Source organism: Tetrao urogallus (genome assembly GCF_951394365.1).
Source record: "Tetrao urogallus genome assembly, chromosome: 22".
NCBI lineage: Eukaryota > Metazoa > Chordata > Aves > Galliformes > Phasianidae > Tetrao > Tetrao urogallus.
This window is the reverse complement of record NC_136835.1, coordinates 2,118,827-2,145,620: the sequence shown is the minus strand read 5'-3', so window position 1 is coordinate 2,145,620 and position 26,794 is coordinate 2,118,827. Positions and strand designations below refer to the sequence as shown.

General features: G+C 51.3%; 1 protein-coding gene across 2 annotated transcripts in view; it reads right to left on the bottom strand.

The window, feature by feature from the left end:
• ZBTB16 (zinc finger and BTB domain containing 16) overlaps nt 1–24,561 on the bottom strand; it is a gene marked incomplete at its 5' end in the record, with an annotated part of 70,493 nt that extends 45,932 nt beyond the window's left edge. The window contains one exon of one of the 2 annotated variants that reach the window (XM_079545902.1): nt 23,315–24,561. In XM_079545902.1, the coding sequence (XP_079402028.1) occupies nt 23,315–24,558 (1,244 nt within the window). The remainder of the gene's footprint in view (nt 1–23,314) is intronic. The other variant, XM_079545901.1, reaches the window with a different exon arrangement.
• Between the last annotated feature and the right edge of the window lie 2,233 nt (nt 24,562–26,794).

The following is a 26,794-nucleotide window of genomic DNA, read 5'->3' as shown; positions in this document are numbered from 1 at the left end:
AGGCAGAAGGTAATGGTTCTGGCATGACTTCAGATGCTTAGTGCCATTAATTATACACAAGAGCTTGTCCTGCTTGTGTGATGCACACAGACTGGTCCCGGGCTGCCCACAGGCACAACGCTGACACCCCCCATCTGATGCTGAAGGGACCCTGTGGGATCCATCCAGCCATGGCAGCACCATCCCAGTGCCTGGGGGTGAGATGGCCCAACTCCACAGCGAGCCAGAAACAGGACGGAAAGAGAGAGTGAAGAAAACAAGAGGATGCTGAGCATGGCTGAAACAAAGGGGAGACTTCACCAAGAATGGAATGTGAGGGGCGGGGGGTGTTTTTTATAGTTCCATTCCCCATGCAGATGGTGCAGCCACCAGACCCAACCCATGGGGACACGGCTGGCAGTGTGTCAGCACCAGGGGTACCCCACTTCTCACCCCATCAGCTCACAGCAGCGCTCGTGCCCCCCTCCCCACTGCCAGCTCCTCTGGGGTCAGTCGTGCTGGATGAAATAAATCCATCACAAGCTCAGCTGCTCCGGCACGACAGGGAAACGTGTGTTTCCCAGCAGCTCGCCTCATTGCAAAGATGCTGATGTCCTCCCACCCCAAGCCACCATCCATCCCCAATGCATCCCATGTCATTGTTTTCTGCCCCCTGCTCCCCTCCCTTGGCAGCAGCCAGGCTGCTACCTTCACACATTCACTACAGACACACAGAAATTACAGGGAAGCGCGTTCTTTCAAACGCATGGCCCAGATCCTGGGGATTTTTATAAGGTAATCAAATATGCAATAGATTCAACAAACTAATTTCAAGAACACACCTGGGGTCCTCTGATAATGTCAGTTGTGTCTATACAGCGCAAGGATTAAAATTTCATAGAGTCATGATTTCATCAGTCACTAAACTACAAAGGATTAATTAACAGCAAGGGAAGAGCTCACGGGTTGAAAATACAGTCTTAAGGAAAATATCTATCTCTGCTCTCCAGATGTCAGCACATATATGAAGAAAGCACTTTGATGAAAACACTTTGTTATTATTAGGGACTCCAAAACATTTTTTTTTTTTTTTTTTTGCAGCTAGAAGGAAAGATGCCGAAATTTCATTCCTTCAGAACACTCTTCAACCACCCCCCCCACCTCTCACCCAAGCACTCGTGGGTGCACGTCCAGCCTCACCCCCATAGGGTCTTCTGGCAAAAATGTCTTCTGCAAAAAAGCAGACCTCTCCATTTATACACAGGGGTGCTTCACAGGTGCAGGGGCCAATGCGTAACACTCAAGTCCATGGAAAACCACCCGAAGCACAGAGGCTAAACTTCTAAAACAAACACATCCACTCAGCCTCTCAGCACCCAGCACAGCAATTGCTGAAGTTTTTGCAGCAATAGATAGCAGCAGGTTCCCTCCCTCCCCCCTTCCCTAGGAAGATGAATTAGCAAGCTGTCAGCAAAGGACAGCCAAAGCAGTTGTGTTTCTGTAAAGGGGCAGTGGAAGTGTCTTTGATTAATGAAACCTTAATACTTGGCTGTTACACAGCCTTTCTTCAGACAGTCCTGAAGAGATAGATACCTTCAGACAGACTTAAAACACAGAGACCTGCAAGGCTTCCCCAGAAAGGCTCCTCTCAGCCGCAGTTCGGTTTTGCTGGGGAATGAATTAATTTTTTCTTCCCTATCCTTTTGTGGCGTGCCTTCAAACAAGAGGAGGGAGGTGAAACCACAATTCCTGCCAGAAGGAGGGCTGGCAGCATCCCTCTGCAGAGCCCTCACTGGCCCCAGCGCTGGGCATGGGGGAGGAAACCCAAAGCTTTCAGAGCTCTTGCTTGTGTTCCTCTTGCCCCACTGAGACCCCTATTTTCCAGCAGATCAGTGATGCAGAAGTTGAAGTGGGGAACGCTGCCCTTTGTACCCATGCAAGAAAGCCCCACAGCCCAACCACAACGCACTGAACTTAGTTTCCACATCTGCTTAAGGAATCTGGGCTGGAAATACTCTGTCCGCACAGACCAACAGAAGCAGGATCGCAAATTGTTCCAAAATGCCACAAAACCAGAACCACAATTCCCAGTCGTTCCTTAAATAATCAGGGCAAAGCTGATCCATGATGCAACCAGAGTTACTCCCTTCCAAAAAAGAGCCAGAGCTCACACTTCAGTGAGAAATAAGTAGACAAGGAGAGGGTCTGCTGACCCTGCCTGATAGGTCTGGAGAAGCCCCGTGCTGGAGCAGGAAGACAAAAAGCAACAGAGGGTACACTGGGGTACAGGCAGCCCCATGGGGCAGCACAGCCCCCTGCTGCCCTACCCACCGCTGCCTTCACCTGACTCCCTTTCATCACCTCACAAGTTCGAAAGGCTGACAAAGAACTAATTACGTCCAATTAGAAGCCAGGCGATGAGCTAGTAAATTAATGCTCCTGAACCGTGCTCAGCTGGCAAGAACCTGAACTGCCTGGAGAGAGGGAGGTGGCAGCAGGAGGGATCAGTGCACACTACGGGGCACCATCCTGGCTGGCATGGTGCACTGGGAGCCCACCTATGGCCAAGCACATCAACACCCAACATCACCCCCAGTCACCCAACCCAAATCCCAGTGACGCAGCCCTAACTTCAGGCCACTCAACCCAGCTCCCAGCCACAACTGGGAGAAGCCAAAGCCCCACATGCAGCTTGCAGCCAGCTTTGTAACCTTAATCCTTCTGGTTTTTTTTAAGGAGATATCAGCTGTTCCCCCTGTGTGAAAGCAGAAGCTAGAAACATATTCCAACATTTTCAGGACCAGATGCCTGGAACAGAAGTGTTGTGCAGAAATCAGCGCTTCGCCCCATCCTTCCTCTCCTCTTTAAAATGCTGAGGGTCCCCCTGGTAGCAGCCGATGAATGCTCCAAGATGGCAAAAAGGAAGATGGCCAGGAGCGCCAGGTTGGAGAGAAAACTGAGAACAACGAGCACTTTTATCAGGGCTATTTGGGCAAGATCTGCAGCCACAAACCTCACGTTTCTCCAAACAAGTTCCCGAGGTGGAGAGAAACAAAATGCTTATTATCAGCGTTTCATAAGCGTGATTTCTGAAAATATTTTTCCTACAGCCAAAAAAAAAAAAAAAAAAGAGAAAAAAAAAGAGGCGCGTGCAGCACGGGAGAGAAAGGCACATTGTTGGTGCAGGGCAGCGGCCGTGACTGACAGCAGGAATGAATGGGAAGGCGAATGCTTGGAACGAGTCCATCAGAAAGTCCATCTGATAGCGAAACTCTCCTAAGTAAAACACACTTTTTGGGTAATGCTATCGAATCCGGAGGTGTCAGAATAGCTCGTAGAAACCAACTCCCGGAGGAGCTGTCAATATCCCGTGGCACACGGTGGTCTCTGTATCTCATTCATAATGTTTGATTTGGCCCCGGTTCCAAAACCACAAAAACATCTGTACAGAAGGAAGCGAGCGACGCAGTGAAATCATGCTGGAAACTTTTAGCATATTTCGAGTAATCTCATGGAGGAACAATGCGGGCAGATGTCACTCACTGGAAGAACACCGAGGTCGGCGGCTCGCGCCAGGGCTGTGCAGATGGGGATGGGGACAGCAAAGAGGGGGACAAGAACAAGTCGGCGCTTCTTCCTTTTATCCCCACTTTTTTGGTGAACCTGGAGGAACCTCCTCGGCGCATCCTGGCATCAGTTCTACCCCTGCTACGCCAACACCCACAGGATCGCCTTCGGCTCGGCGTAATGAGTTTTACTTAGCTGAAAAGATGTTCCGCTTAAAAATAAACAGATATCTTCCACATTCGCCAAGAGATGACACAGCTCTCTGCAGCCAAGAGCACACGGTGTGCTCTGCCGGGACGGCACCGCTGCCCTTGTGCTCTGTGACCTCTCGGAAGAGGCTTTCTCACCATTAATTAATTTATGAACGGTTTCACCCCCCTCCCCAACATGCACAACAGGTTCCATGCAAATTCTGGAGCTTTTAAATTATACTGTTAATGAAAGCAAATAAAGGCAGTTAAAAGGCAATTTGCTCAATTGGTGTTAATATTTAAGCACAGCATGTGTAAAAACAAGACGGCAGAATTCGGTTTTTCCTGCAGAAAACTTTTTAGTCCCAGTTTTCCTTCAGGAAGGATGAAATGCACCCGGGGCGCTCCGTACGCCGCTCGCTTTTGCTTTCGCAGCCCCTCAGCATCAGGTAATGAGGCTTTTTATTAAGTAGATTTTTCACATTAGGCTCATCCGTTCCTATCACGGTGAAATTCCAATCTATAAAACGAAATCAGCTCAATCACGGCGAGATTAGAACCTACGTCCTGGGGGCAGAGGGAACAGCACGCTGCCTCCCCCCACACCCAGCCCCAGCACTGGGATTGGGGTTATTAAAAGCTTCCCTGTCACCACCTGGCACGCTCGGTCCAGGTTTGGCAAGGACGCCTCCAAGCCAGATAGAATTTCCCCAAGCTCTCTATGTCTGATAGCAGTCCCCAGTCCCACCGCTCTGCCTTTTCTGTGATGGGGTTTTGGGGTGCCCTCACGTCGTGCTTTGCTCCCCATGCAGCACACATCCCACTGCACGGAGGGTAAACTCCAATCCTGTCTCTACAAAGGAAACCAGACAGTGCCGATGCTTGCCCCTGCCACGCAGTTGCTGTGAAACACACAAGGCAGAGTGCAATACGTTTTGCTCTTAACCATGATTAAAACATCGGCACGAAGCCCTGAGCTCTGCCATTTTTACACCTTTATCTCCTCTTTGCTCCCCAAAAGGTGCACCAATGGACAGCATCCAACCGTGCACTGCCCCAAGGGCACAGAAGGGATGGGCCATCATCCTGCCCACAAGCAGCTCTACAGGTAACCAATAGGCCCAATGCCTGCTCTGTGCAGGGCAGACGGATGCCAAAACCACGGCATTGCCCCGAGCTGGGAAACGAGAAAACACTGCCAGAGGGCTTAAGAGGAACCACAGGGTGATCCAGCACGAAAACAAGGCACAAAACCCACAGTCCTTCTTATTTCCCTTTGTAAAACACAGGGAAAGCAGAGGGGTTTGTGTTGTACAACACAAAGGCAGGCAGCTAACAAAAATGCTCACGTTTCTGGAGCGCAGCAATAAACAACAAAGTGCGGCGAGCATTTGCCTATTAATTAAGCCCGACTCCTGGAAACACCCCGCTCTCGAGTTATGACGCTTTTGCATAAATTCACTTTCAAAACAGGCGCTGCCAGTGAATAAGAACTTGATTTCTAATGGTTGGAAATATTTTGTACACTCTGCTGCTCCCTCTGTACCCCTTTGTCGGGGCCAAGGTCTCCGAGCTAAAGCGTGTACCAAAAGACCATCTGTAGCTACCGTCTTTACAGAGAAGTTTAAATAGAAGGATGAATGAACACAGGAATTAATGAATGATAAAGCCGTATGGTCTCAGTCAGCCTCCTACGCTTGTATGTGGTATTCAAACCCTCCCAGCCTTCTGCCACAAAGAGAGGTTTCTAAGCTACAAAAAAAAGAGAGGGAAGGAAAAAAAAAAAAAAAAAAAGGGGGTATGTGTGCGTGCAGATTTTTAAAAACAAACCCAGCAACTTGCTCCAAAGTTCCCACAAGGTTTTCTTGCCTGGATTCGTGGAAAAAAAAATAAAAAAGCACATGTTGATCCAAAGGGGAGAAAAAAAGAGGGTGTTGCAAAAGAAAAAAGAAAGCACCAAAAAACAAACACCCTTTGGTATCAAAAGGAGCCCAAAACATGGGGTTTGTCGGTGCCCCTGCATGCTGTGGATGTAGCAGCCCTGGGGGAGGCTGGGCAAGCTGCACTTTGGGCAGATTTCCCTTCATGTAAGGAAACCAGGTGTACAGAAGAGAAATCAGAATCATTCAGGAAGCAAAAACTGTCAAGCACGTCTCCTTGAAGAAGTCTCCCCATGAAGCCTCTGTGCTAAAGAAGATCCTTTCGGGTAAAGAGGTCTTCAGGCTACAGTGCTAATTCATGGACTCAAGGCCCCATTTTAATCATCTCAGAAGGCCAATGTGGAACTCATTAAGCAGCTGACCCGGCTCCTCGGAGCACAAGATGTTGCCAAGTGTCAGCTGCAAGAGGGGAACCACCATCAGGTCCAGCTCCGGGTGACCCAGGGCTGTCCATAAAGCAGAATTCATGGACGTGCTGCTTCAATCCAGGCTTTGCCTGGACGCGTATCCACACGACAGCAGGAACAGCACCCAAGGAAGCAGCGCAACGGCGGAAAGGTTCTGCAGCAGTTTCAGTTCAGCAGGATGAGTCGCCTTCCCCATCGCCTGCCCTCTTGCTCCCCCTCTCCCCCCTGCCCCCAGCCCATTTGGTACACATTAAACATGTCCATTAAAAGCTAACAAACCTTAAAAGGCCCTAATGGGTATTTTAAGCGAGGGGTCGTGGCAAGGGTGTGCTCGGGAGCGCATCCATTATAAAGCAGCTCCATAAAAAAAATGTATAATAATAAAAGATACACTGCGAGCTTGGAGCAGAGGGATGCAGGCTGAGATTTCCTCCAGGAGCTCTGTGGTGGTTGGTGACTCACTGCTGGAGGTTGCATTTGCTCTGCTCTATGAATGTTAACGACATGGGGCCGACGGTTCCCTTCCTGACCACAGGAGCTTGGAAGGACGCTCCCAAATCAAGAGCTGCTCCCCTGGGGGACACCGATGGACTGCAACCCATGCATTTGTCCTCCTGCATGCCCAGCACAGGGCAAAGCAGTATCAGCATCGTGAAAACCAGTGCTGAGGTGCAAGGACTGCAATAGGGTTTCTCATCTTGCTTTCCTACCCCTCTTCCCCTCTACCCCGAGATCTTTTGTAAGCGATGCAAAAGCACTTGCTCCAGCGCTCGGGCTGCAGAAGAAAAGATGATATGGCTCATTATGCTGTTTGCGGGAGATTAAAAGGTGACATTCAGGGAAAGACAAAGAACCAGATGGAATCACCTACTGTTTGCTAAAGGGGAGCTCCTGCCAGTCCAGAAATATTAACAAGGTAAACTGAGGATCAAAAGCTCACCATCTCTCTGGTTCCTATTCAGGATCCCCTTTTGTTCCAGGGGCTGTTGGGGGGATCGCTCTTCTCTCAAATAATCTGCAGCCGCAAAGGTTAACGCGCCCACGTAAAAAGCCCGGCGCAATATTAGAATGCTACTTTTATTTTAAAAGCCATCATGTGTAAAGCATTAGCGTTTTGGAAATTGCATTCTTGAGTTAATTAAATGGACAATCTTTTATACATAAAAAGTGAAAGAAAGCAATTAAAAGCTAAACGAAGAGAAACTGCCTTTTCATAGCCGCGCCAGCGCTACCCCGCTCCCTTTGTATTAACTTCTCCCGAGCGCGCGTCTCAATGGTGCCACTGTCCAAACGCGCTGTTTATAGCACCCTTGGCGACAGTTTGAACGGTGTTTGTCTTCCTTCTAAGTTTACCTACGAGATTTAACATAACAAAAACCCTCGCTTGGGCAGCGTTTTGCAAACAAACAAGGAAGGCACGGAGCTCTGCAGCAACTCCGGGTTGTTACTGCAGACACTGAGCCCTGCCAGTCCCGGTGCTGCGTGTCTCCATGGGGTTGGGGCTGTCCCATGGGTGCCCAACGGTGCTCACATGCAGCACTGCCCTGCTCGGTATGACACAGCACATGTAAACTGTTCTATATGTATCCTATCACCACCCGCAATAACGAGCTAGATTCACTGTGCCTGTATTTACGGCTATCTAGAAGCAAATCTGTGGTTTCTTTCCTAGGGGGATAGAGATGGATAAAGTGTAACTTCCCCATAACAAATGACAGGCAACAAATTTCCATACGCTGCCTCTGTTTGCCAATATTTAAGTCTGACAGTATACCCGACTGCTTTTAACTTCATAAACACTGGCTGTGCTCCAGCTTGCCAAGGGGAAGGCGGTGGAGGAGCACAGGGCGCTGGCTGAGCATCACACAGCACAGCTCCAGAGCCGACCTTCTTCCGACCAGTGCTGGGAAGCGAGCAGGGAGGGAAAAGAGCCATGCTTCCAGCTTCCCTTCTGCCAAGTGCTGTATCCGAAATGGAGCACAGTAAGGAATGGCCAGCAGCCAGGAGCTCTGCTTTTCAGGATTTTTTGATCGCTCTTACAGTGACGGGTTTGCTAAGGAATCTAACTGCATACAGAGGATAATTGCTAGCGCTGTAAAATAGCGAGAGGGCAACAATATTTAGAGAAGGATGAGGCAGAAACCTTCCCTTCTGCAATCTCCCTAATTGCTCACAGCGATGCTAACCAAAGACCTCATTTTCTCCCTTGCAAGAAGAGCCAGAAGTCAACTTCCAGGAGCATGCAGCTTCATTCCCCCTCCTCATACCCAGGCACCCACGGGAATCATACACGCTCATTTCATAGATTTCCTACAAAGAGAGACATTTACTGCTAGCGATGGTGGGAAAACCAGCAGTCACTATCTTTACTGCAGTAAAAACCTGACCTTCAGTTTTAGGAAGGAGGTAAAGTTCACTATTGATTAGACCCACCGTAAGCTGTTTATAATTACTATTATCTCTGACTTAATCTTGTAAGAGGTCAACAGTTTTACAAAAATCTTGCAAGTCGTGCCTTTTACCTCCCAACTTCATATCTGGGTCAAAAGGTCAATTACTTCAGCTTGCTAACTTTAGATTTAAAAAAAAAAAGAAGTGAGTCATGCAGACAGATTTCCCCTTTAATTCCTGTATTGTTCTTTCTCTCTCTGCACTTCTAGCTTTTCAAGTGAATGCACCAATAAGAGCAGGGGCTCTGATTTCGTTCCACCACTGCTGCAATGGGTAATCATGGCTATTCCTTGTGGAGATGGCCATGTTGGACATTCCTCTCCCCCCAGAGGTGATTTCTCACCTGGAAGGAGCCTTGTAAGAAGCATCTGGTGATGTACAGCATCCCTCCTCAAGGTTACAGCCAATCTCACATGCTGGCTCCCATCACAGAATCACAGAATCACAGAATCACAGAATCACAGAATCACAGAATCACAGAATCACAGAATCACAGAATTGTAGGGGTTGGAAGGGACCTCCAGAGATCATCGAGTCCAACCCCCCTGCCAAAGCAGGTTCCCTACACCAGGTCAGTCATGCATAGCTGGACCTCTGAAGTCAACAGAAGGAATTTCCTGCACTTCCACAGTGCTGATCCCAGCCCAGAAATGTGATAGAGGCTGAGCCTCAGCTGGATGGAAGGTGCTCATGGCACAAGGCTGTCCTGCATCAGAATCCAGGGACAGATCCTCTGTGCTGCTCCCCTGCATCACTAAATATCAGCATCTCCCACAGAGCCACCTCCCTTCCCAGACGCATTATGGGAGCACTTAAAACCAAGGGAAGGGGCCAAGGAGAAGCCCTGGAGACAGCAGAGGCCGCATCCCAACCCCTCATCCCACACAGTCCAACAGCATCACTCACATTATTTTACCACTCGCCTCTCCCCCGCGACGGGAGGCAGCAGGCGGCTGTCAGACAGCCCTGTTCTGCACGTGTAACACCGCACGGAGGGAGCAAAAATCAATATCTGCTGTTGCACCTTCTCCTGTAAGATCATGACTCTGTTTCAGGAGGATACGAGCCTCCGAAGCGCAGCCTTGGCAAACAGAACATTGCTCAACTGTTCTGCAGGCAGGTGTCATAAACAAGCAGGCACATGGCAAACATATTGATTTCCCGGACCTTATCGCGCAGCAACCAGTGCTCAGTTACCAGGCTACTTTAATATGTAATTTACTGCGAGAAGGGAGAGCGAGACTGAGGGTGTCTGAAATATTTACTGTAGAATCGACGGGAAGGTTGAATGCGTGCGGGCTGCAGGCAAACGGAGGCGAGGGGCGCATCGCAGCCATCAGTATTTCCCAACTATCCAAAAAGCCCCTCTCCACCACGGCAAACTGTTTACACAGATGCTATTAATCTTCTTCTGCAACTGTTTACGCTATGAAAATATAGTAGTCTCAGCTGCCCGGGCTCTCCATCACCTTCATTTAAATTCAGATGCTTAATTTCTGTCAAAACAGAACCCACCGAAATTACTGCCATCCATTTCTCGCGCTCGGTTTGCCTTGTGATCCCACTGCCCACCCCACAAAGCAGGAGGAAACTGTGAGAAGGTATTGGAATTTGGATGCTGTTTCTGATCTATTCCAGCCTACCTGGGAACAGCCATGAGAGCAAAGAATGAAAGCACCCTTTTACAGATGCTGCAGTGCTCAGCTCTATCTCCACCTTCTCGCATTTCTCCACCAGACTGGCACTAAACTTCACCACTGCACCCTGACCTGGAGGAGCTGCTCTGCTGTGGTGTCACAGCCATCACTACCTGCACTGTATTAACCCAGATTGAAAAAACACCATCACCCATCGGGTCATGAAAGTACAGCTCTTCAGTGCTGCTGAGCAAACAGCTGAAGATAACGTAACGTGTAATGCACCAAATGCAACCCTTGCTTTCAGAGTAGTTCATGAATCCAGCATCAGGCACAAGAGATCATGTAACAAGCCTGTTATAAACCTCAGCTATACCTGGCATGCATTATTACACATAGATAGGCAGATAAACGTGGGACAGCCCCCACGACGTGCACCCAAAAGCACCGACTGGTCTACCAGTGTAGGGACAGAGTCAGCGCCTACAACAGGACAGCATTACTGCAAGAACGGGCTGCTGGAGGATCACACCTGCAGACAGCGACTTCCAATTCAATAAAAACACAACCGCCTACGAATAGTTGGGTATGAAAGCCAGCAGGGCTGCCTCACAGCTGCAGAGGTACAGCAGGAGGAGGAATGCTTTCCTCCATGCAACAACACTTGGGCAATCTCGCATTTAAGAGCTATTTGCAAACCCAGCGCTGGCGGATGCTTTGGTTGCACCTATTAGAGTTTGCACTTTCATAGCACAAACTTTTTAAAAATCCCTTTTATACAGTGTCTTTAAGTAGATCTTTTGGAATTTACAAGATAAATACTGGTAATTTGATTCTTATCTTCTTCAAATCCAATTCTAAGCCAATTCTGTGTAAAGGACACTAATTATAGCCTGCAGGGAAAGAAAAGGTAACCTATCAGTGAGAATACACTTGAAACATTTAAAAGGGTAAGGGACATTGAAAAGTTAAATAGATTTCAAAGCTGCTCTTGCAGGAACAATAATTTGTTATGTGAGAATTCTCCTCCGCATGATTTCTCTCCCTCGTATGGGATTTTTTTGTGATCATCTCAGCGCTGCACTGAAAACAACCGCAGTCGGTTTTGCATCTAGTTTGGGAGCACTTTGTTTGCAGATCTTAAGACAGTCCCATCTCTCTGAGAGCAAAGCTAAGTACGGATAACAATAAGAACAATCAAATCTTTATGCAAAGACAGACGCATTAATTTTTCACCCCTCTTGGCACTCTTCAGAAGCATAGTCTCAAATGAGGGACTATTTTGCTTTAAAGAAAAATATGTTTCAGAGCTTCTGCTCCAGCAATACATGCAACGTTTCAGACGCACATTTACAGCACGCTAGTTAGAAATCTGCTACCATGCAATTGCAAGGTAATGTTTTACCCTGGTTGCTCTGCAGTGAATGGCCCGCTACAGTGCAAACAGACATCTTCAACCAGCCCAAGGAGGAATGCTTCGTGGTTACAACTCCATGCTCCTCTGCAGGCCTTTTTTTCCTGATGGCATTATGATAGTGAAACATTTTTGAAAGCAGAGGGCACCCCCAGGAAGAGCATTCCAAGTGCTGGGCCGAACGTAAGAGGCGTTCAGGAAACATGGAGATGTGGCACACGCCGTTAGCAGATGTGGTGGTGATGGGTTGGTGGTTGGACTTGATGATCTTAGAGGTCTGTTCCAACCTTAATGATTCTGTGATGGAAAGGTCTGAGCTGATGCAGACAATAGGGCTGTACTCTGGGAGCTGAGCAGCTCTGTTGCTCCCGGTGCTGCCAGAGAGCACCCAGCCGTGGAGCACAGTGGCAGAGCTCATCAGCAACCCCTGCACAATGTTATTTGACTGTTACAGCACCTATAAAATAATAAAACCCTACTCCACAGCGCAGGTTCAGGATGTGGAATATGCTGCAGGAGGAAATAAAGGGAATGGGCCATCCAAGCAGCACAGTGCTGGGCAGGGCCGTGGCCCTAACAACAGCCCCACAGTGAATGCACCCAGAGGTGGCAGCTCTGAGTAGCTGCCAGTGCACAAGGTCCTGTCCTGAGCCTCACAGAATCATTAGGGCTGGAAAAGGCCTCTAAGGTCATCAAGTCCAACTCCAACCCACCCCACTGTGCTCACTGTGTCCCTCAGTGCCACATCTCCATGGGCTTCTTGAACACCTCCAAGGATGGTGACTCCTCCTCCCCCCCATGCATCCCTAGGCAGCCTGCTCCAGTGCCCAGCCACTCTTTGGAGAAGAAACTGTTCCTGACATCCAGCCTGAACCTCCCCCGATGCAATGTGAGGCCATCACCTCCCATCCTATCATTAAATGCCCAAATGCTCATTATCCAATCCCTCCTTTGTTCACAACTTCAGAAGGTTGCAGGTAGGGATGTTCTCAGTCTGACATTACAGCATTTTCAGTGAGCTGTGCCCAGTGCGTGGCCGACCCCAATGCAACCCTGCAGCTGCTCCTGCAGCTCACAAAGCAGGCTTTTCTTTTCTCTTCCCCCCCCCCCCCCCCAAATCATGTATGCAAACATTTCCTATTTCTCTGCTTCCATGATTCAGTAATTCAAGCTTAAGCAATAAGAAGTGCAGTAATCCACATATTTGTGTGAAATAATAGTAAATTCATGCCTTCAATGGCTTTGGAGTGCTATGCTATTAAGACATTTTCCTTTTCTCACATTGAAGGCAAAATACAGTTATTTCAAAATGGTGAAAGAATCAGCTCATTAGTTAATAACGAGGAAAATAAATCCTACCAAGGGAGAGTGCAGTGGATGGAGAATAACACAGGAACTGAGTCGACATGCAGAAAGAAGAGAAAAACCAACCCATGCACAACACGTTGCTGCTTTCTGCCTGTAAAATATCTGAATCCAACAGGAGGGTGGGGGGGGGGGGAGGGTGGAAACGGGCACAGTTCAGCCTTTGGTTTGGTCCTTTTCAATACAGCTCCATCACAGCAGAACAGGCGCCTTGCAAAGGCAAATTTATTTAGATGGTGAGGAGATGCCAGCGCAGCCTGGGTTTATCGCAGAGCTAATGGATGGAAAAGCAGCCAAAAAAGACAACACCGTGCCAATGGCTCATCAAGAAGAGAACCCAAACCCCCTGGCACTGAACATCGGTCCTTGTCTGCTCACTCCTGGTTTCATGCAGGGGATTGAGCACCGAAGATGCAAAAAAAAAAACCCCAAACCTCAACATTCACAGCCTGAACATTCGAGAAATTTCAGCAAACCAGACCAAAAAGCACAACACAATGACCTGTGAGACCTGTGCTACACACAGAGCTGTGTGGGGCTTTTTTTGTTGTTTTCTTGCGTTGTAATTCTGGCAGGAAGAAAGTCTCCATTACTCGCTTTAGGTCAGTGATTCTTATCAGTCCCCACCAACTGCATTTGTGGGCAGCACCGAACATCCAAGCAAACGAAAGGGGGTGGGAGGGAGGAGAGAAAAACAAACTGCGTTCGCCTCTTGTCCTTGGCCTGCACTACCTGACCACTGTCACGAGGCGAGCAGACGGGCTGCGGTGCATTCATACCTGTGGCCACACAATGAGGCACTGTGTGTGCTTTTGATGACCCCCTCCCCGACACACGTATCACTATCAGGAAGCCGGCCATGGCTTCTGTTCACTTAGCAACAAAGGGTGCTAATTAGGGAGCTGCTTTCCACCTCCAGCGGGTGGAGGATGCTGCCTGTGGTGGGGCTGCATGGGGACACTGGTGCTGGGATGGAGATGTTGGTACCATGATGCCGATAGCCCTACCCTGACCATGCACTGAACCCAGTGCTCTGAGCTGCCCAGCTCTGCTCTTTTGCTGTCTTCTCCTGTTTTTGTTGGATGAATCCCTTCTGGAATCATGAGGTTGGGCTTCATCCTGTGCAAAGCAGTGGCAGCGCAGCCCCCTCCCCATGCACATCCCAGCACCTGCTCTGGGGCAGCCCATCTCAGCTCCCACCCCAATAAATAATGCATCGGCCAGCCCTAATTAACACAAGGGAAGGATGATATACATTTCTTCGTTGCTTTAAGTTACATTTGGTTAGACACTGAGGGAAGAGCTGCCTCTAGCTAAAGGGTCAGATAAGCCAGAAATCAATACCAGCGACTGCCTCTGCATCCTTAAATCTCACACCCCATGCTGCCAGCACAGTGCTGGGGAGCTGAGGGTGCCCCACTTCCCACAGGGCCCTCCACCCCCAAAATGCAAAAAAAACCCCTTAAAACTACTGAAAACCTGCCTGTCACCCAAGTTCAAATGAACCAAAATGCCTGAGGACAGCAAGATGAAATAAGAGAATGCCCTCCAACTTTGCCCTACAAGAAGAGACAAAGCCCCCCAAATAGGCTCCTGCTTAAAAATAACAGCGAGTTATCACTTTTTTCTCCCAGTGAGAAAGTCCTGGGATTAAATTTTTCCCTTTAAAGATCACTCTGGAGGGAATCAGGGCTCCTGCCGACTGACCCGCAGCCAAGAGATGGCCACAGGTGGATGTGCCCAAAGATGCTCTGCATGCCAAAAGCCCCCCAGCAGCCACACGGCCCCTCTCCTTCGCAGAAGCGCTGTCACCACTTTGGATATTTTCTAAGAAAAAGGAGGAAGGAAGAAAGAAAAGAGGAAGTCACTCTGTTACTGGTAAAAAAATACATATATATTAAAAACAAAACAAAACCAAAAAAAAAAAAAAGAAAGCCGAATAAGAAAGTACAGAAAGATTTGGTTCTGAGCCCTTCATCTTTTCACAGAAAGAGGCCCCATGGTCGGAGGACGTGCTCTGTGCCCACTGCCCACAGCCCAGAGCACAGCCCAGCCCCAGCGCTGCGCCGCTGCATGGCTCTCCCACGCACAGCCCCGCTGCTGCACGGCACTCAGCGACCGCAGCCCGTGCCCAGCCTGAGATAAAGCACCCGGCCCCACTGCCAGCTGCAGCTTAGCCCCACGGAGCGATCCCAGAGATGGGGGTTTGTGGCACGGCTTTGCTTCAAGGCGCAGCTTGATTTGAGTGTCACCTTCTGATGCTGACAGCGGATACTGAAAGCGGGGTGACAGTGAAAGCGTGAGGTTTGCAGAGCGAGATCTGCTGCCAGAGATCACAGAATCGTTCAGGTGGGAGAAGACCTCTCAGATCCTCCAAGCCCATCCCACCGTGCCCACTGACCACATCTCTCAGTGCCACATCCCCACGGTTCTGCAACACCTCCAAGGACAGACCTCTCCAGCTTCCTGGGCAGCTGTGCCAACGGTTGCTCTTTTGGAGAAGAAACGTTTCCTAACATCCAACCTGAACCTCCTGTGGCACAGCTTAAGGCCATCACCTCCCAGCGCTGTATTCCCATTAAGACAGCAGGGCTCACATTCACCCCAGACTAGAGCAGCCATGAAGAGCAAGGCAAGGCTCCCAACACCACCTTCCACACCACTCAAAGCCCCAGCAAACCCATGGGAACCTCAGACCTGCTAACCGAAAAACCAACAGGATGGAGTGAAATCTGGAAATGCCTTAGCTGTTCCGAAAGCCTTTTGCTCTCGTGTGTGTGCACTTCCAAGAAGCCCAGGTGGGTTTTGTTGCATCTGTTTTAACATGTATTACGTGCTGTGGTTAAATCTAATTTCTTAGATTCACAGTATTCGTGGGTTTACCCTGAACACTCCAAAATTAGTACAGCCTGCCTTTAAATACCATAATAAAAAGCACATAGTAAGCACTTAGCCTTTATTTATGTCATCAATGGTTTCAAGGAGGATGAATCACACTTCCTCCTTAACACTCCTTTCTAATATCATTTACTATAAATAATGCACAGAGAAAAGAACGAGGGATGGTGACAGAGGGCAAAGTGCACTGAGCTCACTGCCAGCACGCTGTCCCCAAACTTGGTGGCACAAAATCACTTTGGACCTGCAAGGAGAGTGCGTCTGCTGTACAGCACATCAACAGAAACCTTAAAACAAGATCAAATGCCAAGCAATGGTTCTGTAGTTTTGCACATGTGTGCATAAATACACATACATGTGTGTATATATATATATACACATAGATGGGTGTATAGAAATATACACATACATATAGAGATATGCTTACACAGATACACATGCAAGCAAAAGCTGAATTACATCACATGTCTAAAAATGACCAGAGAAATGACTTTAGAAGCAAACACTGGCTCCAGCTTATTTCTTCTCTTTCCGTCCTTCTTGGTAAGCAGGTAATGGAAATGCTCTGGTGTTTGGGGTTTCGGACTTTTTTAGTTTCTTTTCGTGTTTTTTGGTTTTTTTTTTTTTTCCACTTGTTCCATTTCTGACTGCTTTATAGGTCACCCAGAGGTTCCTACCACGGCACAGCACCACGTCCCCTCTGTGTGCTGCTGGATGTGCACCCTGAGCCCCCCCCCAGCCCTGGGCACCATGTGGGCACCCCACACCGACCCCTATGAGCAGAGCACGGGGTTATCAGCTCACTAATGCACCCAGATAACCACCACCCTTGTGCTGACACAGGTAACACAGCCCTGCGTTCAACAGGAATTTACCACAAGCAGCTCAAGTTGCAACTGAATTATGCCCCTCTTGCTTAAATAGGGAAATATTTCCTAAATTACATATTGCCAGCTTGTTTATTAAACAACATGCCAACAAAAACAGCGACAAGATTACGAAAGTCAATGGAAAACTCAACTAGCACAGTGGGGCACGCATCCAGCCGTAATCTACTTAAAATCAGTTAAGAACACTACAGTGAAAATGATGGAGGCTGCGCTGGCTGCCATCCAGAGCACGAACACCATCGGTCCTACCACCCCAAATAGGGTTGGGTGCTGAGCAAAGTGCCCCAGCACTTCCCTCCGGTTGGAAAACGGATGGAAAGAAGGAAAAAAAAAAAACCACCTTTATCCGTGAACAACCGGTGGTCAAGCAGCAGCTGTTATCCCTGTAAAGGTATCTCTGCACACGAGCTGCGGAAGTGATCCGAAACGCTGCCAGTGCAAACTGGTGCTCCAAAATGATAACGGCTGTTTCAGAATCACTGCGGTGCAGATAAAGAATTATCTGGAGCCAATAACCAGGCGGCACTTCTGCGTGCCCCCCAGCAGTGCTTTACGATCAGGCTGAGGGCTTAGAACAGAAATCGGTGTCACAAAGGGATGGAAAGTCCTCGAGCTCACGAGCCCAAATTCGTGGTCCCCAACCTTCCCCACTGCCTTATTTGCATTGACTCATCGCAACGATGCAGAAAGCTCTCTCTGTTCCTCGGATGACACAAATCTCTTCTGTCTTAATTTCTGCTACATGCCACGCTCTGGGCGCCCATTGCACGGACGTTTCTCAATTCCTAATCTTCACCGTAGCCAGAGAGGAAGCAAATCTCTGGGCAGACAGCACAACCGGCCACGTGTGTCCTTCAAACAAACAGTAGAGCTGTGCAAAATGGAGCCATCCCACGGAGTGCAAACTCTCTTGGGCCATGCAACCCCAAAATACAACAGCTGCCCAAAGCCACGCAGGGCAGCGGGACGGCGGTGGGCTTTGTTGCAAAGGAAAGGGTTGGAGGAGAGGGGACAGACCCCATCCTGAGCATCTGGACACCGCCTTGCTGCTAAGGTGATGCCAAATGAAGAATTAAACCCACTATAAAGCACTTAGCTGCCTAACACAGGCCGGAGAGGGGAAAAAAAATTGCAAGAAGAATGACACAATCCAGGGCTGCCCAGAAAGAAAGAATGAATGGAATAGGCTAATTTACACAGGAAGTGAGCACTTACCAGACCCTTCATCCTAACACACAAAACCCTCTGCCATATCTGGAAGCAATTACACCCAGTTAACATGATCTGCCTGCCACTAAAATTAACTGCAAACAGAAATATTTTTCACTTTTGCAACAGGAGATGCCATGGCCCCGTGTTTGGCTGCCGGGAAATATTTAGTAATTACTCATTTAAAGTCTCTCTTGAAGCTGTCAAGGGGAGAGGGGGGGAAAAGTAAAAAGAAAATTCATGCTAATTATGAGCAAAAAAGAAAACAGATCTTCTTACCATGCAGATATGGGCAGCAGTGTTAGGGAACGGGCAGCATCGCGGCACGGCACAGAAGGCTGCACAGAGAGCCTGCTGCAAACCTGTGCTTCTCGCAGCACTTCCATACATTGAGGGGAAAAAAAACAACCCAACAACAAAAAAGATTTGCCGGTGTCACCCTGAAACAGTGCATTCCCTGCGAGAGGGATCCTGCATGCAGCCAATAAATGCCATTTTAACAAACTGCACTTTGCGAATGATAACAAGAAGTGAAAGCTCTGCAACGCTTGCATGCCGCCGCGTGCTACCCCACGCAGGTGCTGCCACACCAGCCAGCCAGGAGAGCTGCTGCCCGTTGCTGGGCAAGGGGAAAAAAAACATCGTGGTGTTTTCTGAGGGCAGCTGCAGAGCTCTGCTTGCAGAGGCGCCGCAATCCACCACCAAGATGCGCGATAATCGACCGCCCAGCGCCGAAGCCAAAGCGAGCCGCTCCCCCTCCGCGCTCCAAGCACTGCATGGAAATGGTTAAGTCCCCCACCGAATAAATCAAAAGTTCAAGGCTGCAACATACCACAACGTATTCCCTCTCTCCTTATGACAAGAACCAGAGAAAGCCCGAAATCCCAAGCATCCTGCGCGGGGTCTCGGCTGGCACTCACAGGTTACACGCTCGGGGTCAGCGCCGCGGACCTCGGCTGCAACATTCATTTCCTGAGCAGGGCAGGTCCCCCTGCCCATAAAGCTAATAAGAGCTTCCTCGCATGGCAGCCCTGCACTGACAGAGCTACTTGTCAGCGGCCACGCAGTGGGGGAACGCTGGTTTCCATTAGGCGGTTATGATGCCAGGTGCCACTAATAAGGCCCATCAGCGAGAAACAAGAGCTGCCAAGTTGTCTTCGAACTCTGGAAATAATCACGGGCAGAGTTTGGGGGCTGCCTTTTTGTTATTTATTCTTTTTCTTCCCCCCCCCCCCCCCTCTTTTTTTTTTTTTTTAAAGTTTCGATTGCAGCCGACTTCAGCGGAACATAAATCACCGAATGCTTAAAATGAAATAAAAAACAACTACTGTACCCGGCTACCAAAATTAACACTAATAACATCTCACAAAGCACTTGGGATCTGATTTATCACGTTTATTGCTTTAATGGTATACTGCATCTGTTTCTCACTGTGACATGTTGAGCGGTGCCAACGTGCCTAATGGCATTAGTATTACAATGCTCAGCTAATCCACTCGAAGACAAATGGAGGTGAGGTTGGCAAGCAAAGAGCCAAAAGCAGCAATATTTCCCTACGCAGCCACTTAAGATTTGCTTCGGCACTGCTGCAGACAGAGCTGCTGGAGGTGTCCGAGTGCACGCAGTGACAAGCAGCAGCCAATGGGTCCATTCAAACCCAGGGCTTTGTTAGGGACCCGCGGTTTGTTCCACTTGGCTGCACCGCATCAAGGAGCGCAGGGATCGCATGGAGAGGCTCGTGTGTTCTGGGGAGCCAGCGGAGCCCAATTGGCAAGGCAGTGGGCAAGCAGATCTGCTGCTCCTCTGTGCTGCACAAGCATGAAATAGAGCAAAGGTTCGGGGTTCCAGGTGACAGGGCAAACCCAACCTTAAAATCATCCACCAGAGCACGCTCAATCGTGGCACCTTCCAACCCGTGCAAAAATCAGATGTGGGAATTTGAAGAGAGGTTTCCCAAGGTATGCACTGACATGGATTTAGGGGCAGAGGAGCAGGCAAAACAGCCAAAACAGCACCAATGGGAATCGTGGTGCCGGTTATGATTTGCCTTAGACAACACTGGCACAAAGAACTTTCATTTTCCAGCTGGGCATCTCCATGTCACAGAGGGACATGTGGACAACACTGCCAGCACACAGCTCTGCTCGGGGTCGCCCCGAAGGACCACACTGTGGGTTTGGATGCTCTGCCCTTCAAACCCTTTCCCTGCAGAATGGAAGGATGATGCACCGAAGGAAAAAGGGAGAACTGTGCCACTCACAGACACCACTGAATCACATCTCCCTGACAGCTTTCTCTGCTGCTTTCGATGTGAATATATATATATATATGAAACATTCATTTTATAAAGTCTGAACACATTTAACCTCACGATGACAAACTGCTCTGGATTCAGGCAGCTGCTCAGCACAGCCCTGCAGAAGCGGAGATTTTTCTTCATACAAACAAACCGGAAAAGGGCCACTGAACTACAGCTTTTTGGTCTGCAATTAGAAGCAGCAATCAATACTAACATTAGATTAAGTTTGAACTTTGTTGATCCTAGAAGGAAATCTTTTATAAAAAAAAAAAAAAAAAAAAAAAAAAGGAAAGAAAAGAAAAAAAAAATTCAAGAGTCACCAACTCAATACGCACTCAATTAGTCAAAATCATAAGCTTGGTCAACAGGGAAAACGGATCGCAAAGCGGCCGACAGCCATCCAAAAGGCACAGGGTGGCTGTGAGGCTGCTCCTAGGGTTTGGGGACCCTATGGGGACCTGCACCCCTGGGTGTTCTCTGAGCAGAACACCCAAACCAGGGCCTGGGGGAAGCACCATGGTCTTTTTTTCCCCCCACGTGCACGTATTTCCCATAGGAGGCAGGGGCAGCGCTCAGAAGGTTCTCAGACTCTAAACATATATATTTATACGCATCTAGGCATGTGTGCGTGTAAACAAACATACACACCATATGCAGTCACTCACGTAACATAAACAGACACCGTACATGTTGGGATGCTCTTGGCTCATTAAGTGCTCTCCGTGCAGAGCACTTTGGTCTCTCCTCTCCCTGCCGGGACTCCAGCACACAAAAGCCACCGAACCAAGAGCTCAGGCAGCGCCAACAGTGCTGGAAGTGCTGCATCTGCCCATCAATCCAACACCTTGAAAGCACAGGACTGGAACAAATGGATGGGCAGACCGGCACTCATCCAGCAGGAGACAGAGCAGCGGGCATCCAACTGCAGCCAGCAACACAGCTGGGGACAGGGCTGCTTCTGTGTGCCCAGGGCAGGATTAAAAGCAAAACCACACCAACAGGCGCCCAGCAGAAAGAGGTCACCTAAAGCAGCGGCTCCGTGGTGACACCGCTGTCACTCGGCACACCCTGGGAGCAAAGCAGCAGCACGGTGCAGCTGCCACCACCTGCACAACTGCTCCAGCAGAGAGTTATAGATCCCAGCGTAGCGTGGATGCTGTTTAACAGCTCCATAAATACAATGGGATCCCACAAATCCTCTCGAAATGGTAATTTTCACCACGTATCAGAAAGCAAACACTATAAAAAAGCCACATGAAACCTTGTCTATGCACAAACTGCCTTGGATTTCGTTTTTTTTTTTTTCCCCTCCTCTTTTAAAGTTCATTTGACTGTTGCCCAACACCTTTCAACACAGACCATCTTACAAATCAGTTTAAAAACGGCTCAAAGGATTTGGCTAACTCTGAAAAGTTTACCAGCACGCAGTGACTGCACACAGCCATGGCCTCAAAGTAGGAGCGCACCAAGTTCGGCACTGCCTCAAAACATCCTTCTGGGGCCATGCTTTTAGCGAACGCTGCTCTGCTGTGCGATCAGCCCCAAACCTCAGCAGAACACAAGGTACAGCGCGGAGCAGCAGCAGCAGCCCTGGCACAAGATCAGGATTATGAACCGGTTCCAGCATCGGTCACTGCTCTGCGCTCAGGGAGAAGGGAAGGTGCTGGTGAGCGTGGCAGAAGCCACGTTAAAATTCTCACTGAGCATTCACTGCAGCTCTCCCTTGGTGACGTTCAGCCTGCATCACCCTACGGCAAGCACGGCTGGATCCTCGTCCGAGCGAAAAGCTTTGGGCAGGCATCATCTGCCCCTCGCACGCACGCACACAGACCCCAGCTCTCCCACTTACAATGCAGGGGAACAAAGCAGAACCCTGCTGCACGAGTGCACAAAGCAGGAGGGACCCTCCGGGGCAGGGGGATGGCTGTCAGCACGGCACGGCGAGCCACGAAGCACCACCAGCTCACGGAGCTCCGCAGGGCTGAACGCTGCAGCACCAGAGATGCAGCTGCTGCTGCTCACACGGGGGTCACCTGCACGGCCACGACCACACGGGCTGGAGCAGCCCCTGCTAGCAGCACCCTCACCGTCCCTGCGTGTGCACGACGTTGTGAGCATCGGGACTAATTAACTTGTTGATTCATTAATATTTGGAGATGATGCTCAGTTCGGGCACTTTGGGGACGCTGCGAGGAACTCTGGCAGTGTGTATCTGATAGCAGCATGCATCTGATAGCAGCACGCACCGGGAGCAGCCAGCACACAGTCCCACAGGCACCGAGCACCACGGTATCCCCCGGAGCACACCCACCCCCAGCCGCCCCCTCCAGAGGATAAAAGCTGGACCTGGTGATAAAGCAATCCCAGCCTGACCTGCATGTTACTTTGGGCAAAGTGCAAATATTTCCTAAACCGTGCGACTGAGCAATACCACCAAGCTGGTGTTAAACTACAGGAGCGGCGAGCCGTGCAACGCAGCAATCCCAAACGTCATCCGGGCAGTAGGATAAGAGCACGCAGCAGGTCTCTATCTCCCCTGCAGAAACAAACCCTGCAGAGCATTGGGCACTCACACCGGGGTCAGGGGCTCAGCACAGGGTGGGAGGATCTGCAGAGCACGGAATCTGCGGCACAGATCCCTAAACTCAAATGGCAGCGACCGTATGGGGCTCTGCAGACAGCAGCCAGGGAAACCAGCGGGGTTTGTGCTAGCAAGAAACCCCTACAACATCTCGAGCCTCCTCTGAGCTATGCACCCCACCCAACACTCGCTGAAAGGAAGCTTCTGGCACAGCTGCCAGCCTTGAGAAAGTTAAGGTAGTTCTCCCTCCGTGTGAGGCTGGCAGAGCGCACGCTGCTCCACATCCCAATTTTGGGCTCGCAGCATGGATTTGATGCTAAGCTGTTAGCACACCCAGTCAGAAATCAAAACCCACTACCAAGATCACGCCCAAGCGTCACATTCGCTTTGAGAGCAAAATACAACAACAAACAGAGGAAAAGACCTCGGCAACAGCAAAACAAGCAACCGAAGGCGCGCGTGGAGCCGGACGCAGCGAGGACTCACCGGTGCTGTTCGACGGTCTCGTTGTCCGGGAGCTCTGCCCCACACACGCTGCACTGCTCGCCCACGGCTCTGCTCTCCGTTTTCATGCCGGCTGCCAACTCCCCGAGCTTACTGAACAGCTCCCTCTGAATAAAGCCCTGGGGCAGGAGCCCTCCGTAAGCGCTGAAGTCCATGGACACGGCCAGGGCTGGCTGCATGTGAAGAGTGGATGTCATGGAGGGCGGCATGCTGAGCACAGAGTCACTTTTGTGGTTAGGGAGCACGGAGTAGACACCCAAAGGCTTCTCGCTCGCAGCCGCGGACTGCTCCGGCCCCACCAGCATCCCCTGGGCGGCCTCGGGAGGCTGCTCTGCGCTCTCATCGCGGACGTAGTGCAGTTCGCGGGCACTTGTGATAACACTGCTGCGGGTCGGGGTGCCGGGGTCTTCCTTGCTCTTGTCATCAGATTTCTCCCCACTGGAAGCACCCGACTCCACCGGCCGTGGGCTCTCGTGGCTGGAGGCATCTTCCACCTGCATCACTTCGGTTTTGACTTCGCTGGGGCCGGGGTGGCGGCCGGCAGCGTGTGGCTCCTCGGGGACGTTGTGCTGCAGGGCACCCTGCAGCAGTGACTGCCCGATGCTCATCAGGCTGTCCACCGCTGCCTTGGTGGGGCTCATGGCGGAGAGGCCAAAGGATGTGGAGACTGAGGGGCTCTGCTCCACCATAGTGCCTGGTCCGCTCTGCCCAGCCGTGCTGGCGTAGCCGCTCTCCTCGCTGGAATGCTTGGAGATGAAAAGCCCCTTGATGTACCTCGATTTCCTGTCCTCCTCTTCATCGGCACCTCCATCCGTCATGGTGACTTCGGCATCGTTGTCATCGGATGCCTGGATGGTCTCCAAGATCTTCAGGCACTGCTCTTCTAGATACTCTATTTCTAGGATCTCAGCTGCGTAGAGCAGGTCATCCAAGTCTTCAACCTTTGCCTGGAGGGTGGCCGTGTAAGCATACTCCAGAATCTGCTGGAAAGTCTTTGGTGAAAGGAAGTCCAGGGTGTAATGCTGACTGTTGCGGTGGAAGAGGATCTCAAACATTTTACTAGTGCAAGCTAACACTGTCCTGTGAGCGTGGAACTCCTGGCTGTCCACCATGATGACCACGTCGCACAGCGTCCCCGCCAGGCGCATCTGGTTGGCTTTGTGCAGCAGCCCCGTGGGGTGGCAGGGGTTCTGGAGCTGTATCATGCCCATCTTAGTCAAATCCATAGCGCTCCCGAGGTTCACTCATTAGGGTGCCTTACCGTCGCTCAAATCTGGGACTAGCTTTGTGTGCCGACTATCTGCGAAAACAAAAGACAGAGGGGGGGAAGAGGAGAAAAAAAAAAAAAAAAAAAAAAAGAGGAGGGACGGGGGAGGAGAGAAGGAGAGGGTGGTTAGCCGGAGCTCGGCGGCGGCGAGTCACGATGCTCTGAAAAGTTTGTGCGCTCGGCTCGGGGCCGGCATCCGCAGCGCTCCGGCGCGCTGAGAACCGCGGTCCCGCCGGCTGCTGCTCGGGAAGGAGAGCGGCAGCCGTAGGAGCGCATCGCCGCGCATCGCCCGGTGCGCGGAGCCTGCGAGCACGCCCAGCTGGGCACGGCACGGCAGCGGCAGGCAGCGGCGGCCGCCCCGTCCCGCCCGCAGGGCTCGGACCCGGCGCGGCGCTCATCAGGTGCAGATCGAGAGCCGCCGCGCCCGGCGCAGCTCCGCGCCCAGAGGCAGCGGAGAGCCGCCAGAGCCGCAACCGCGCATCGCTGCGGGGCGAGGAGGGGGGAAAGGAGGAGGAGAAGGACGAGAAGGAAGAAGAAGAGGACGGCAGCCCCGCGCCCGCCCGCCCGCTGCCCGCACTCACGGCGGCCGGCGGCTGCTCCGGCAGTTCGCACTGCCCGCTCTCATCGCCGCCGCCGCCGCTCGCCGCGCCGCGCAGCAAATCACCGCGGCGCCGGCCCACGGGCCGCCCCGCGCCCACGTCAGGCCGCCCCCACCCCCGACGCCGCCGCCCGCACCATCTTGACTGCTGGCGCCGCCGCCCCCCCGGCCCCGCCCCGGCCCGCCCCGACGGGGGCCCCGCGCATCCTGCGCGGCCCCGCGTGCGCCGCTCCGCGGGCAGCGCCGCCGCCTGCACTCTGCCTGCACTCCGCCCGCTCCCTCGGGGCCGCGTTCCCCGCTTCCTCCCGGCCCCGCGGGGGCACCTTGCGACGCGACTCGGGCCCGCCCCAGCGCCGGCCCGGGGCTCGAGAGCGGGGCCGGGGCGGGCGAGCGTCGGCTGCTGGACAGCGCTTGGCTCCGCCGGCCGCTGCCAACAACAAACATGGAGGAGCCGGCGGCCGCGAGGAGCCAATGAACCGGAGCCGGCGGTGGCGAGCGGCGCCCGACCGCGGGGGCTGCCCCGTACCGCTGCCCCCCGCCCGCCCCGCCGAGCCGCCGCGCTCCCGGCGCCGCGATACGGGCGGAGGCTGCCCGCCCCCCGACGGCCCCGCGGGCGGGCACGCACCCACTCACCCGCCGGGACCCCCCTCAGCTCGGAACAAAAGCGCTCCCGGGGAACCGAGCCCGCGGCCCGGCTCTAAGAGCCCGCGGCGATCGAATGGAAGCGGTAGGGACGGTCACCAAAATCCAAGTTAGGGGCCCGACGCCAGCTTTCGGCTGGAAAGCTGAACGTCACGCTACACGCACGTCGCTTTGGTAAAGCTGCAATTGTCCGAACCCCTTCCCCGAGCGGCACCGAGTTCCGATAGGAAGCGCGAAAAGCCAACGAGCCCGCGCCGAGCACAGAAATAGGGACCCGCAGCGCTGGGTGTGTTGGCACAGCACACACCGGCAATGCCCACATCGGGGACCTGCAGGGACAGGGGAGCACAGATCGCTGCTGCCAGCACTGCCTGCAGCCCGGCCCTGTCAGCTAAAATAACAAATAAGGACGGCATTAGTACAAAAATCCCCTTGGGGTAAAGCAGTGCAAATGTAATCTAAGGAGAACGTTATAGGGAAGTGTGTTCATAATTATAATGGGATTTAATGTACTTTGGGACCAGATGATAGCAGTCATTTAACAAGAACGGCCTAATAACCGAGGACCCACGATGGAGGCAGTGGTGCTGCGATGCAGCATTCGCAGAGCAATGCTTCAGGATAAGGATAAGGCATCAGCCACCCCAATTTTTCAGGGGTTGCCACTCTGCCCTTTCAATTGGCAGAAAGCTGAAGTTCAGAACGCAGGCAGCCAGGATGAGAGCAATATGTTTTTTCTTTCCTAATTGCCTACGACTGCCTGCCTTCCCTCCCCCTCCACTGGAACCGACTGAAAGGGGGAAAATAGCAAAGATGGTGTGGTTTCAGGTGTTTGTTTACCCTCCTCTAACTTTTAAAAGGCTCGATTTCAGGGCTGAAATTTTAAAGACAGTTAGGGGTATGTTTTTAGTGTAGCTCACATGAAATTAAGCTGCATGAGTCCCATTAGCTATAA